The sequence below is a fragment of the Bos indicus genome, chromosome 4 (assembly GCF_029378745.1).
Source record: "Bos indicus isolate NIAB-ARS_2022 breed Sahiwal x Tharparkar chromosome 4, NIAB-ARS_B.indTharparkar_mat_pri_1.0, whole genome shotgun sequence".
Taxonomy (NCBI): Eukaryota; Metazoa; Chordata; class Mammalia; order Artiodactyla; family Bovidae; genus Bos; species Bos indicus.
The window spans coordinates 110467882-110484403 of NC_091763.1; the positions used below are offsets into that span (position 1 = coordinate 110467882).

General features: G+C 39.0%; 1 protein-coding gene across 1 annotated transcript in view; it reads left to right on the forward strand.

Moving 5' to 3' along the window:
- Positions 1 to 1320: 1320 nt before the first annotated feature.
- CNTNAP2 (contactin associated protein 2) overlaps positions 1321 to 16522 on the forward strand; it is a 1639050-nt gene continuing 1623848 nt past the window's right edge. The window contains exons 1-2 of the mRNA XM_070787139.1: positions 1321 to 1356; positions 2427 to 2538. Of these exons, the coding sequence (XP_070643240.1) occupies positions 1321 to 1356; positions 2427 to 2538 (148 nt within the window). The remainder of the gene's footprint in view (positions 1357 to 2426; positions 2539 to 16522) is intronic.

Below are 16522 nucleotides of genomic sequence, written 5' to 3' on the forward strand. Positions count from 1 at the left end.
TATTGAAGTGTAGTTGATTTCAGGTTACCGCAAAGTGTTTTGGAATCTTTTTCAGATTCTTTTCCCTTATAGGTTCTTAAAGATTGAGTGTAGTTCTCTGTGCTGTAAAATAGGTCCTTGTTGGTTATTGGTTGTGTATTTTGTATAGAATAGTGTCTATATGTCATAAAATTTTGTTTTATTTGAGTGAATAAAATAAACATGAGCAAACATTAGCACATTTTTAAAATAATGGAAAATTCTGAAGTAATAGTTGCTCGTTAAAATTCAATGCAGAACTTACATCAAAAAGTTGTACAAAGTTAGACTGAGACAGAAGTTAGAAAATCAGGGTTTTATGTGTGTGATCAACGGCAGCTAAAATAATAGTAAGTTTTTAAACAATTAATATGAAACCCTTCACTGTGGATCCTCACTTTGTAAACTGATACTTTTAAAATAAATGTTATGTTCCTCTTTTCAGTCATTTACATTTAACTTTCTGGGAAATATATTCACACACACATGCCACATTGCTCAGAGGCACTCGCAGCATAACTGAGAAAAGTAAGAAATCTAACTATGTTTTACAAGGATGGATGTGTTCCTCTTAACTTCAGTTTTGTACACACTCAAGTGGTGAGATAATGAAAACTAATTCATTTCCCCAGGATCACTGGGGACTTCACTCCACTTGAATGACTTTTCAAGAAAACTAGTTCATTCCTTCTATTGCTAGTTTTCTGTTTTTCCCCTGTATATGAATATCTGAGAGAGAAGTCATTTAGAATATACAGTGTAGTTCTGTGTCATATTAAACGAAATACTGAGCACATGTAAACACTTGTTGGGGATTTAGGACCATCTCTCTAAAACTTAGGTGCTATGTCATGTTGTAATGTAGCATCATGCTTTGAGACTCTTTGTCAAGTTTAGTTGTCTTTGTTTTTCCTTCCTCCCTTCCTTCCATCCTCCCTTTCTCTCTCCTTCTCTCCCTCCCCATCTTCCTCCCTCCCTCCCTTGCTTCCTTCCTTCTACAAATGTCATTAGAGTGTATGCCAAGTGCCAGGTGCTATTCAGATCATTGGAAAGGAAGCATTAAGCGAACTCTCAAAACTTTTATTTCCATGGAGCTTCTAATGTCATGCGAGAGAAAAGCAATCAAACAATTGAATGCATGAAAACACAACATATCAGATGGCTGTAAATGCGATGAAGGAAAATAGAGCAAGGCGTGGTACAGAGAGTGAGGGCAGTGAGTACTTGTATAGCTGGGTGGACTGGGAAAACTTGTCTGCACTGTGAGAGATAACACTAAACAGAGCCTGGGGGAGGTGAGGGATGAGCCTTGAGGTCGTCGGAAGAGTGACAGCAAAGGTCCTGTAGTTGCAGTAAGAAGGAAAGGGTGGCTGGACGGTAAAGGACAACAATGCTGGAGGATGTGACCAGTGCAGAGGCTGCTGTGGGCCATTGGGGGACCTTGGACTTCATTCCACGTGACTTGAGAGCAGGAGCCAGAGGATATTTTGAGTGCAATAACTATCTTACCCACCTGTGTACTTTTACTGCCCTTTCGGCTGCTGTGTACAGAAGGACTATGGCAAAGGAGGAGGAAGGAAGACTGTGCATTCACAGCGGTGACTGCTGATGGCTGCCTGGACCAGGGGATCAGGCAAAGTGAGGTGGTAGGATCGGGGATACTCCAGTATGACAAGACATAGCACTTGATGCAGTCTCCCAGAGACCAAGAGGATGCAGAGAAGAGCTCCAAGGGTTGAGTCCTGGGCACTTTAACGTATATAGACACTAGGAAGGTGAGAACCAGCCATCAAAGTGGAATGGGAAAGTCAGCAGTAGTAAAGAAGGAGGGGGGAAAATAGTTCATGCCAGTGCAGAAGCCAAGTGAAAATTAGAACTCCAGAGCAGTTCATTGGTCAAGTATAATGAGAACTGACTAATATTTTAGACAGCAGGGCTTTCGTGTTGGTGGTTATCTTGTGTTCTTTCTTACTGGTACCTCCTTCCTAATTTTTTAGTTTGAATATTATTCCTCCTGGTCTTCCCTCCTCCAAGCTCATATTTCTAACCCTGCATCCTTAGAGTGAATAAATAACTGAAGATTTTGACAAGACCCCCAAATCCCAAATCTTGTTAAATAACCAGCCACAACTTTATTCATGATTCTGAGATAGCAGGCCTGCATTGAAGTCTTTTGGAATAATAATATGATATATAACTTTATCATAGTTATAACTTGAAAATCAGAAGGCTATTGAAATTGTGCTAGGGTTCATTAGAATCATCAGTGTTAAGTTGTATAAATTATAATTGTTTGCTATATATATCATGTATCTTGAAATTTTCATTGTAGTCAATAGTGATTTTTAGCAAAAAATATGCCAGTGATCATTCAGTCTTTATTAAATCTGGCTTTCTTTTCTTTTCAGAAAAATGTGATGAGCCCCTTGTGTCTGGACTACACCATGCAGCTTTCAGCAGCTCATCCTCCATGTCTGGGAGCTATTCACCTGGCTATGCCAAGATCAACAAGCGAGGGGGGTAAGGCAAATTTCATTTGTCAACAAATGTGTTATGTAAGAACATATTATATTTACGCAGCATTTTTAAAGTATATTTTATTGTACAACAGCTAAGTGGCTGGCAACCAAAATCATTCTTCCCACTTCTGTTGACAGTCACAGACACTTCCTATAAGCCTGTTTCATAGCCACTATTTTGGAATGATATCGATAAAACTGGGCTGGAAATAACAGATGATGTATTAAAGAGGAAGAATTTTTTTGTAGCCACTCTGGAGGGCTTCCCAGGTGGCCCTAATGGTCAAGAATCTGCCCGCTAATGCAGGAGATGTGGGTTCGATCCTTTAGTTGGAAAGATTCTCTGGAGAAGGAAATGGCAAACCACTCCAGTATTATTACCTGGGAAATCCCAAGGACAGTGGGCTTAGTCCATGGGGTCACAAAGAGTCAGACACAACTGAGCTACTAAACAGCAACAACCATTGGGGAGTGATATAGGAAAAAAAAAAATGAGCTGCAAATAGGAGATGGTAAAATGAAGAGGAAGAATTTTTGGAGTTTATATGATAATGAATTCAAAATGACATAAAAATTCTGAGTTAAGGAAATGCTTGTTAATCAGAAAATCATTTAGAAAGATGTTAAAAAGAATAGGTTCCAAATATGTGCACCATGCATGAGGAAGAATACTTTGTATTAACTGCTTTTTCTCCTTTTATTAATGTACACATTTAGTTTCTATTGAAAATGCAGGATGAAAAATTACAACTCTTTGCAGTTTCTCCCCTAGTGCCCAGAATTTAGCTTTGTTATTAAAGTCATGTGAAAAAACTTGTATATTTGCAGCTTAAATTTTACTTTTAGACTTTAAAGTCATAGTACCATTATAATTAGTAAATGATGATTTCAAAGTGGACAGCAGCTAATAGAGGATAAAAGAAGATAATTAAGAACAGAAACTTAAAACTCTTTTGCTTCAAAGAAATTCTGGTATAAATATCAATGAATGACAACTTGGAAAGATACAGTATTTTCTTAGATAAATATGTATTAACTGAGAGAGGCCATAATTTTTATTCAATAAAACAGGAGATGCTAAGCTTAAATCATAACAAATTCAGGAAAAAAATGTGAAAAATTAAAGAAGAAAGGAAAACAGGGGAAAAAAGCATAAACAAAGGTTGAAAAAAGAAAATTGGAGAAAGCCCAAAGGGGGAGGAAAAAAGAAGATGGGAAGAAAGAAAACATGTCAGCAAAGAGAGAAAAAAATATCAGAGAGAATCAGAAAAAAAGGGAGAAAAAAATACATAAGGAAAAAATAGAATAATATATATATATATATACAGAAATTCCTGAAAGTATAAAGTTATCATAATCAGAAAACAATTGGTGAAAGAGATCACACAGGTAAAGATTGCTAAGTCACTTCAGTCGTGTCCGACTCTGTGTGACCCCATAGACGGCAGCTCACCAGGCTCCCCCATCCCTGGGATTCTCCGGGCAAGAACACTGGAGTGGGTTGCCATTTCCTTCTCCAATGCATGAAAGTGAAAAGTGAAAAGGAAGTCGCTCAGTCGTGTTCGACTCTTCGCGACCCCACGGACTGAAGCCCACCAGGCTCCTCCGTCCATGGGATTTTCCAGGCAAGAGTACTGGAGTGGGGTGCCATCACCTTCTCCGACAGGTAAAGACAGAGGAATATAAATTTCAAATATATATATATATATATATATATATATATACAGCTTTGATTTAAAAGTGGTATTCATCAGCTATTTTTTTCAATGTGCTGTTTTTTAAATTTGTGGTATAATTGATGTAACATTATGTTCATTTCAAATGTACAGCATAATGATTTCATGTATGCAGATTTGTATGTATTGCAAAGTGATCACCACAGTAAGCCTAGTTAACACCCATCACTATACACAGTTACAAACATTTTTTCTTGCAGTGAGGACTTTAAGGTCTAGTTTCTTCGTAGCTTTCACATATGTAGGACATTATTGTTAACTATAGTCAGTATACTGCATATTATATCCTCAACACTTATTTTATAACTGGAAATTCACACCTTTTGACTCCCTTCACTCATTTTACTTAACTCTCAACACCCTGCCTCTGGGAACCATCAAAGAGTTCTCTGTGTCTGTGTAGTTATTCTTTTTATTATGTGATTAGGGCTTCCCAGGTGGCGCTCAGAGAAGGCAATGGCAGCCCACTCCAGGACTCTTGCCTGGCAAATCCCATGGACGGAGGAGCCTGATGGGCTGCAGTTCATGGGGTCGCTAGGGGTCGGACACGACTGAGCGACTTCACTTTCACACATTGGAGAAGGAAATGGCACCCCACTCCAGTGTTCTTGCCTTGAGAATCCCAGGGGCGGGGGAGTCTGGTGGGCTGCCCTCTATGGGGTCGCACAGAGTCAGACACGACTGAAGCGACTTAGCAGCAGCAGGTGGCGCTAGTGAGAAAGAACTCGCCTGCCAGGGCAGGAGATGTGGGTTCCATCTCTGGGTCTGCTCCAGGGAAGATCCCCTGGAGCAGGAAATGACAACCCTCTCCAGTATTCTTGCCTGGAGAATTCCATGGACAGAAGAGCCTGGCAGGCTACAGTCCATGGGGTTGCAAAGAGTCAGACACAACTGAGCTACTAAACAAGTTTTCAAAAATTTTCCTTCAATATGTCAAATAATGAAAAATTTAATGTATTCCTTTTCCATTAAATTAACTAAAACTAAACCAACCATCCCCCCCAAAAAACAGAAAACTTGCCATACCCAAATTTATAATTATGATGCAGACCAGTCCAGTACTAATAAATGTGGGACAACATATAAAAGGGAAAAGAAATCGTACATATACCTCCTGATATCAAGAGGATGTGATATTCCCTAAAAGAAGTATCATGATGTTGAAAGATCAAAAGTAACTTTAATGAAAAGAAGCAGAATCTCAAAATATGTTTTTAGGAAGTTCTGTGGGAAAAGAATACCGATGAAATGTTATACATAGTGAATTTGAGCAAGTCAAGTTATGTCAAGAGTGTGACTTCTTTGGGCATACAAATGAAACAACCCAACCAACAGTGAGATGAGTGAAAAAAAAGAATAAAGAAACCATGGTCCAATGATGGGTACTGAGCAATGAATCATTTAAATATAAGATCATGACTACATTGGTATTGGAGAAGACTCTTGAGAGTCCCTTAGACAGCAGAGATCAACCAGTCAATCCTAAAGGAAATCAACTCTGAATGTTCATTGGAAGGGCTGATGCTTAGGTGGAAGCTCCAATCCTTTGGCCACCTGATGCAAATCGTCAACTCACTGCAAAAGACCTGATGCTGAGAAAGATTGAAGCCAAAAGGGAGGGGGCAGGAGAGGATGAGATGGTTAGAGAGCATCACCGACTCAGTAGGTATGAAGCAGAGCAAACTCCAGGGGATAGTGAAGGACAGTGAAGCCTGGTGTGCTGCAGTCTCTGGGGTCGCAAAGAGTCAGTCTCAACTTAGCAACTGAACAAGACAACTAGGAATTACAGTTGTAGAAAGAGCATAAATGTTACAGATGTGGAATCTAAAATATTAAATACCAAACTATGGAATTAGATATATGCTTTTTCTCCCCAAACTTTCAGAGCAGGAGGCCACTGCATGCTGTAACTTTTAAGTGCAGATTTATTTTGTTTTTGTGTTTTTGAAGAAACATCAATAGTTTTATTGTTGCTTTCATTCAAGTAAAGTTACATTAAAATATTTTTGCTTTAAAAATAGTACAGGATGCCACTTTGAATTATTTAGAGGTGTTTATCTACTCATATATGTAAAGTAAGGTATCTAAAATTAAACTTCTAAAATGTTAACTTTCTTTTTTAACCTGGAAGATGGCATTTGAGTAATGTCTTCATCTTCTTTTTAACAGGTTTCTTTATAGTTTCTAGAATGTATGCATCTGTATCTACAGTAGTTAGTGTTAGTCGCTCAGTCATGCCTGACTCTGTGACCCTGTGGACTGTGGCCCGCCAGGCTCCTCTGTTCATGGGATTCTCCCGTCAAGAATACTGGAGTGGGGAGCTATTCCTTTCTGCATGGGATCTTCCTGACCCAGGGACTGAACCTGGATCTCCTGCAGGCAGATTCTTTACTGTCTGAGCCACCAGGGAAGCCCAAGACACACATGTATATAAATAGAAGCATAAATACAATGCATTTCCTATAAGAAAGTTGTTTCAAAGGCAAAATATTACTTAAAATGTTTATGGCTTCTTAGTTGTTTGGCAGTTTCACTCTGATTTTTGATATAGTGGATTATCATGTGTTGGGGTAGGAATGTAATGCTGTAGCTCACAGGGGAAAAGCCTCGTCTGTGCTATAGTCTTGCACTTACTTATGGCCCATCTTACCAACATTTGTTCTGCGAGGATGTTTATTTACTTATATTTTACCTCGCAGAGACCTCTTTTGCTTCTCAGTGGTGTACATGCCTAGTTGCCCATAATGCCCTCCCCTAGCTCACCCCACGTTATCCACCTGTTTGAAATTGTCTCACAGTGGCCATATCTGCACTCATCATGTCGCTGCTCCTGTGCATATACATAAAAGACACCCATGTGAAGGGCTAGCTTGACCCTGGTTAATAACCTCACTGTGGATCAAGGCAGCAAGTACCAGAGAGGAGGATTACTTCCTCTAGAAGAAAAAAAAAATTCCACATATGGTTCTTTCAATTAAAAACAAAATTTTTTATTCCATCATAAATTTTATATGCAAACACCCTTGGAAGGGGAGTCACGTTGACTGAAATTCATTTTAAGATATAAGTGGCTAATGACCAGCATTGATTGAGAATTGTTTTGTTTTTCATACAGCAGAAAATTATGTATCTTAAAATTAAAGCCAGCACAGCATTCCACAGGGAGAAAAAATATAAAGAATATGTCAGGGAGGCAAGAAATGCTAGAGATATGTTTTCTTACTTGACTATTGGCAAGAATCATCTGATTTATACACCACATAACCATTTGAAAGCAGGGAGATGTTATACTAACAGAAAAGGATGAAAGAGTGTAATTTACTAATTATACAAATACAGAAAAGAACAAATTCAGTTAAGCATTATGTTGATAAACATTGCTTCAAGTTTTATCTTTTATTTAAATGATATTCTTCAAATACATTTTAGAGAGCTAGATTTATGAATACATAGAAAAGCAGAGTATAAAAGCAAATATACATTCAGATGACAGATTGACACACGTTTACAGAATGGGGTTTAGCTCTTGGGTTCCTGTGATACAAATCCATCTGCTGCAAGCTTGGTGTCAGGGACAGAAACATAACAAGCTGGGTGGGGGGGGAGCAAGAAGTTTAAATGAAAAAACCCACTTGTAATTCTATCATGTCTTTTGAAGCCTATTGCTTTAAGAGGTTTTGTTTGTGTTGGAACAATATCTACCTCTTACGGTCTGTGTTCTGGATTTATCTTAATTCACTGGCGCTTTCTCAGGCTTGTGTCATTCTGACTCAATAGCAAATAGATGGATGACTCTTCCCAAAACATAGCACAGATATTAAACCTTTGAGAATTTTGTGTGAGATAACCATCACCTTATTATATAGTACTTTACAGATTATAAAATGCCTTCATGTACGTTCTAAACGCCCCTTGATCTTCACAATGACCTTGTTAGAAAAAATACATTAGAGATGCCACTATTTCTTCTCCCAAACTTTTTTCTCCACATGCCTTCTACTGTCTACTTCCCCTAAGGGACAGTCATTCTTCCACTTAGCCACAGGTGATGAGAGAGAACCCACAATCTCAACTGATGCCATCAGAACCTCTGTTTCATTTGTGCAACATAAACTCAGGAACCAAGAGAACTACTGGGTAAAGCATGGTGGCGGTGTTGGTTTAGTCAGTCACTCCTGTCTGACTCTTTGCAGTCCCAGGGACTGCAGCCTGCCAGGCTCCTCTGTCCATGGCATTTTCTAGGCATGAATACTAGAGTGGGCTGCTGTTTCCTACTCCAGGGAAATTTTCCAACCCAGGGATTGAACCCACGTCTCCTGCATTGCAGGCAGAGTCTACTGCAGAGCCAGCAGGGAAGCCCCCAAAGCATGGCAGGCCACATATAAATAAGACAGACAGCAGATGCCAGAGAAGAGATGAAGGGTCCGGGGCACATGGGTCTAGGTAGAGGATGGAAAAGTCCCTGGTCTCATTCCCCTTCCGCTGCCTGTGTGCCTCACTTCTCCTTGCGCCTGGGAAACTCACCTTTCTAATTCTAATAATCACCTCCTCTGGCCTGAGCTGATTGTAATAAATCTAGTTACCAAAGAACTCCTGATTAAAAACCATGAAATGTTATCAGTGTTGCATTGGAATTAACCCAAAGATAGAATGTGAAAAGAGATGAAGATTTTGCAACAAGTCTCTTTCACCCCCTTCAGTTCAGTTCAGTCACTCAGTCGTGTCCGACTCTTTGCGACCCCATGAACCGCAGCACGCCAGGCCTCTCTGTCCATCACCAACTCCCGGAATCCACCCAAACCCATGTCCATTGAGTCGGTGATGCCATCCAACCATCTCATCCTCTGTCGTCCCCTGCTCCTTCTGCCCTCAATCTTTCCCAGCATCAGGGTCTTTTCAAATGAGTCAGCTCTTCGTATCAGGTGGCCAAAGTATTGGAGTTTCAGCTTCAGAATCAGTCCTACCAATGAACAACCAGGACTGATCTCCTTTAGGATGCACTGGTTGGATCTCCTTGCAGTCCAAGGGACTCTCAAGAGTTTCACTTGCAGTCCAAGGAACTCTCAAGAGTTTCACCCCCTTGCCACTTACTTTTTCTTAGTAGATACTGAACTGCTTGCTGCTCCTCAGATGTTTTCTTTTTAAAGAAAAAAACAACAAAAAAAAAGATTTTTAAGTTTGCTTCTTAGATAATCCCTTCTCTATTAGGAACCTGTCACCTTCTCTCTTAAACCCAAGGGCAGAGACTTGTAATGGTGGCGGGGCTTCCCAGGTGGCGCTAGTGGTAAAGAATCCACCTGAAACTGTAGGGGACATAAGAGATGCGGTTTGATCCCTGAGTTGGAAGATCCCCTGGAGGAGGGCATGGCAACCCACTCCAGTATTCTTGCCTGGAGAATCTCCTGGACAGAGGAGCCTGGTAGGCTACAGTCCATAGGGTTGCAAAGAATTGGACACACCTGAAGTGACTTAGAACACGTACATCCTTTAGGTCCTCCAGCAAGGAGAACAGATTGCATTTGTAGGCCATAGAAGTGATGAGCACTTTGAGGAGGAATATGTCTAAAAGAGTCATCTGGAAAGACCACTGGATCAGGCCTCTTAATGGTTCACACTTATATCCGAAAAAGAACCACAAGTCCATCTCTTCCCTTTCCTTCAAATATAGCGCTGAAGTTAAAGCATTCCTATCATGCCTTGATGCCTTAGCTTGGTCCCATCATTGCTTTCGCCATTTTTCTGCTTCCTGTTGGCCAAGAGGGTAATTAGCAGAATGCCAACCTCTGCAGTCCACACTCTCACACTTACCATATCATACTGCCTCTTGCAGAACCTGGTGGCTCAGCAAGTCATCATACCATACCTTGTCTGCTCTTCCGAGTTTCATTCCTGCTACTCGTGGAAAGTGGAGCTTTATCTCCTCTGTTGCACTGTCAGTTCTCATGTCCCTGAGTTAAGTTTGTGAAAGCCCTCCTTTGCCTCTTTCTATTCTTTCTCCCCTTTCTGCTCTAAGTAGTAAAAGGAGCTGTCACAATGAATTAAACCCCGAACAGTAGCTGGGACACTATGGATTAGGAAATAGGCTACAATGATTCCATGAGGACTTGGTGCCATTAATGCCTCCTGCTGCTGCTTGGGTGCTCTCTCCAACCTCTGATCCATTCCTCAGTTCTCCATTGCCCAGGCCTGGCTGTCAGTATCCACCAGATCAGGTAGTGTACTCAATCTATATGAGAAAGCTCTTCCCTTAGACTACAGCATCCAGGCTTAGTATGAGGTAGACTAAAGTTTCCACTTGCCATGCTCCTGGCCATTTTTCAGCTTCCACTCCACTAATTCCCTTCTTTTTCCTTCTCTAGCCTCTACCACTTATTCAGTGTTTCTCTTAATCCACTTACTGATGATTGATTGTGCTTTAATATGAATTCTTTGGTCCAAGTATTACTGGGAGAGGTTGCATTTTAAGATCAGATCTTTGGGAGCAAGAAGAAATAATAATAATTAATAAGTCCAGAGAACTTTTTTTCTTACGTAGCTTCTCAGGATATTTGACATTCCTCTTGGACAGGTTATACTTCTTCATCTTCAAATTACTCTCTTGCAAAGCCCTGCTGATTTTGCCAGCTCTCATGTGGCACCAAGTAGTGGAAAAAGAGTGACTGTATCCATGCATAACTAGATTCCAATACAGAATCAACCAAAGGCGAGGATGGTATTAGTCAATTATCTTGACTTTCTGTGTCTCAGCTTCCTGATGTATTACCAGGGAAATTCTACAGATATGGTGCCCCTGTTTATATTCTGAAATGTAATCAAATATATAATTTTGCAGAACCATCGTGAAGATTAAATAATCTACACAAAGTGTACTGCATTTAAATATTAGTCTCTTTCTGATCAATTACCCTCAACTACCTAAATGGTACCACATATATTAATACTTTATAACACAGATTACATGAAATATGTATCTCATTACAAAAACAATGCCTCCTTAAAAAGATATTGCTAGCTTTTGTGTATTTCCCAATGTGTTTTTTTCTTCTATCATCACATAAAAATGATATTGTAATAATTGAAAGATTAATAAAATACCATTTAAATTTTTTCATGATTTTTTTTACACAAATTTTAGACTGCTTAAATGTCCCCCTACTTTTTTGACCTCAAATTCTTTCAGTAAAAATGGACTGACATCTGTGATTTTCAAATGTTATTGTTACTATTTGTATATCATTTGAATTAGATCTTATAGAATCCAATCTAATATATATATATTTATTAATTTTGAGATACACAGAAAAGCCAAAAACAATTGTTCTAGACTTTAGGGAGAATAAAAATATAATTTTCCCCTCATCTTTTAAAATTCTGACTAGTTTTAAAAATATATTTGAAATGTCTTCTTCATATTAGTAGGTCTTTGTATTCGCCTTTTCAATTGAATGAGAGTTGCCATCTAACATACTAAATTTTAATTTTTTTAAAATTTAATTCTCAAATATTAATCAAATTTTCTACTTCACTGGGAGTTTTGAAAAATTAAATGTGCAATAGAGGATACATTTGTATCACTGATATGTGTTTGAAAAATTACTGAATGCTGGAAGCATTGTTTACTGGAGAATGATTCATAAATTTGTTTAGACATGCCTTTTTAATTTGCAAATAATATTACTATGTTTCTGCTCAGCATAAAATTTTATAATGATGAAATTGTAATACCTTCTTTTGTGTTCCCTATAGAAATATATGCTGGTTTTTGTAGCATTTCTCATAGAGTACTGTTTCCCAAGTTGTGTGATGTGAATCCAAGCTATGAACACACACATATACACAGCCTTTCCACAATTATGGGCTTCCCTGGTGGCTCAGACAGTAAAGAATCTGCCTGCAATGCAGGAGACCCAAGTTCGATGCCTGGGTCAGGAAGATCCCCTGGAGGAGGAAATGGCAACCCACTCCAGTATTCTTGCCTGGAGAATTCCATGGACAGAGGAGCCTGGCAGGCTATTGTCCATGGGGTCGCAAAGAGTCCAACAAGACTGAGCAACTAACATTTTCACTTTCATTTTTCACAGTTAAATCAGCCAGGCAAATACTGGGTATGGTGATACTCTCTAGAAGAACTAGAGAGAGTCTCTTCATTATGAAATATCTTTAGAGCCAGCAGAACAGTCTCACTCTGAAAGAAACTCTTATACAATTTAGCCAAACATTCTGTACATCAATGGTTTTCAACAGGGTTTGTTTAATATGCTTGGAATTACAGTTGTGTCCCATGAGTTCACTACTTACTGTTTCTAAAAATACTGCTTTTCAAGGCTGTATGATAAGAATATGATGGATGATGATTTTTGGTTTAGCAGATTTTTTTTAATTATCAAAGATTATAACTGTATAATACTGAGAAGTATAGAACAAAATACAATTATTGGAGGATGATTGCTCTACAATATTGTATTGGCCTCAGCTACACATCAACAAGAATCAGCCACAGATACACATATGTCCCCTCCCTCCTGAACCTCCCTCCTGTCTCCCTCCCCATCCCACCCCTCTAGGTTGTCACAGAGCAAGGTGTTGAGAGCTCCCTGTGTCACGCAGCAAATTCTCACTTGCTGTCTCTTTTACATGTGGTATGTACATGTTTCCATGCTATTCTCAGAGAAAGGGAGTTCTTAGATTCCGGGCATTTGAAATGAAGAAATGTTAATTGTCTGAAGGAAGTCGCTCTTTTGCCATCCATAGTGCATATTTCCCACCGAGAAAATCATAAGCTGCCATCTTCTAAATGACTCTGGGATTACTTTTCTAACACTCTCTTTATATCACAATATCAATACCCGATTGTCTACACTGAAATTTATATTATGTGTTCTAATTTTCCTTTCCACACAATATTGAAAACCATGCTGTTTGGTACTTGCCTTATAAAGTTTAGGGCATGTGGGGTGGGAAATCTTGACATCTGAAGTAAAGAAATACACTTAAATAGTATTTTGAGAAGATGAACAGATTAAATATCTCTTTGTGGATGTGTTGCTATGGAGTTAGAGGAAGTAGGTTTCTCTTTTACCCTTGGAGAGACCTTGAGCTACTTCTTCCCTTCATTTAATTTCCCTAATTATGTCACTGCTGTAATGAGAAAGTTGGATGAGATGATCTCTGGGACCTTGCCATCTCTGAACACCGTCACCTTGTAGCCAAGATCGATCACAATTCCCCAGTCTAAAACTTCATGAGCCACTTACAGAATCTCATGGTCTGGACTACTTCTTCCTTTGTGCACAGAAGTATTTCCCACTAAATAACTTGAAAGTAGTCAGGATATCTGGGAGAAAACATTTACGGAATAAAGTCTCTACAAGTTGAATTTTTTTCTTTCTAAACCATTCCGAAATAGATGCCAGTGGTATGCTTAGAGATCAAATGTTTAATTATCCCTTTGCTCTTTGCTAATTTTATTCAAAGAGAGACCTTAATACTTTCCACATCTCTGCCAAGAAAGAGGAGAATTTATGTGAATGATTTGTACCTGATCAGAAGTATTTGTTTTAAAAGATAATTCTTGGCATCATCCCAAAGCACTTTAACACAGTATTGTGGTCAACTGTCAAAGAATATTTTCTGAATGAATGAACAAGTATATTGAATTATATTTATTGCGTAGATTTCCATTCACTTTAAACTTCAGAGGCTTACTGCTTCTCTGTTGAGATAATTTGTTAAATCAAGAGTGGGTATTTGCTAACATTTTTCAGTTTCAAAAAAATTATTTCACAAGTTATTTAGTCCCTGTTGTAGCCAACTGGGGTCCAGACAGTAATAGAGAATAAGAGACCATAGTAACTGCTATTATCATCACTTCTAAATATATATATATATATAAATAAATATATATGTCAATATATAAATATCAGTTTTGTAGAGTGTTCATGCAGATCAATTGAGAAATGGTCCCCTTGGTTTCTCCCAGTGCTTTTAAAATGGGTAACAGTTACCATCAAGGTAATGATGTTGAGTTGGTAAAGCATGCCCCTCGTATTTCAGGATATGTCTTTCACAGATGAGGCTTTCAGTTTTAGCTGCTGCATCCATGTGGTAACAGGTGCCTTTGGGTGCCAAAGCATGTTCCATCAGTCCTTTCATCTGTGTCTCGCCCATGAGGAATACACTGTGAGTCCTTTTTGCACAGTGTAGCTCTGGGAAGAAAGGAAGGTCAGAAATGAGCAGGGCATGCCTTCAAGTTACTGTCTGGGAAATTCACATCAACTGATCATATGAAGGTCACTGCCCAGTGAGGAACACTGCACAAGAGCACGGATTCATTCAACGTGATTACGGCCCAAACAGCCACACGTGTGAAAAATACACTTCAAATCCTATAATTACCTTCCTTCTGCAACAGATGAGTGACTCTTCATTAATTTTCAATATCTCCTCCTTCTATGATTAGAGAACGTTCCATGCTTTTTGCCTGTTTGCCTCCTCCCCCTTATTTCATTCAATAAGAGAAAAAAGAGGCCAAGTTATTTCCAAGACAGTTGGGAGGATTTAATCTAGTAATAGCTCTATTAGCAACCTGGTTAGGTCATGCTTATCACAATGAATAGGCGCTTGCCTTTTACCTTGAGCAAATTAATGACTTTTTCCACCCATTTTTCAATGGGAAGAATGAAAACATGAGAATCACCTGCTCTTTTATATTCACGTCTTGCAATACAAATTCTGAAAAGACTGTCACTAATAACAATTCAAATCTGTCCAGCCTCCGCTGGTGCATTGCCCTTTCTGTACTCTGCAAATGAGCAGTCCACAGCTGCGTTGTTTACTCATTTCCTTTCTTTAAAACCAAGATATATGTTTGACATGAATATTGCTGACAATAAACCATGACATTCAAAACAGTCTACTTTTATTGTTCTTGCCTCTTTAACATTAAAATGCAAACACAAATTGTGGAAAGCTTTATTCTGGTTTTTATTCCAAGGTCACTTTTTATTTTGCTTTTTTTCTTAGCTAGTTTTATTTTCTTAGCAATGCAAGGAATTCAAGTTGTATGTTTTTATTTTGCTTTGTTTGGTTCCTCAGTAGCTTCTGGAATTTATTTCCTTTGTACCTGTTTTTCCACTTTAAAATTGGTGGGTGGTGCTATTTATCTCAGTTAGAGGGTCCTTGTCTGAATTTTATCTGCTATCTCCATGTCACCAGACATCTGCAGCCAGGTAGACTGTTCTGCCTCCAGGGTGAACTGTTCTGTGTTAAAAGGTTTGTGCCAGAGCATGTGTGTGAACGATGTGTAAGTACACATGTTTTGTGGATTTTTCCCTAGCCAATTTCTGGCACATATGAATATCAGAGGATTATTGATTGAAGTTTTTTTTTTGTTCATTTGCTTTTTACTTTCAACTGATGCTTAGAACATGAGATAAGCCCTGTAAGGCTGTACTGTTAAGATGATGAAACATGCTGTTTCCTCCCCTACGGTTCCTTCTCAAGTGTTCTAAAGAGAGCGAAAGTCAAAACCATGTGCTTCTGTGGTCTACATGTTGCTGTGGTATTAGAGATTCATAAGTAATTATTGGAGCCTCTTCTTTGATAAGGCCATGCTTTCCTATAGGGTCAAATAGAGTTCCCAGAAAAAGAATGATTAAACCGTGCTTTGAATAGTTCCAACAGGAGGGACACATAGACAGAGTAGAAGTGATGACCCTTCCTCACCTTGGAAGGGCAGGCAGTCCACAGCAAATGCTTCCCAGGGAGGCCAGGAAGGCCAAGTGTTTCTCCACTGCCCCCACCCCAGCCAGCCCACATCTTAACTGTATTAACTTACCAGCAGTTCTTATGGGCCTCCAGATTTTAATTATATAGGTTGTTCTTCATACATAGCATCAACCCTTTTTAAGTTGCTTGTCCTTCAATAGTTGTCCAAAAGTCATCCCTGGTGGCTAAGTGAGGTCTTTTAAGGTGTGCCATATATGTGTATATATATATATATTTTTTTATATTTTTTTTTTTCCTATCTCAGAACTTAGTAAACAGTTTTGGATAGTAGCCTTATTTCTCTGAGTCCATGAAGCTGGATGTGAATGGAACACAAGCCCTACCATCTCTAGCATCTACAATTGTGCCTAGCACAGAAGAAATACTCACAGATAGAAACAGTTGTTGGCATGCACACATTATCTCCTTGGGGCCTGACAAAAAACCCTAGGAAAGAATTTAGCAGGAATACAGCTCTGTTTT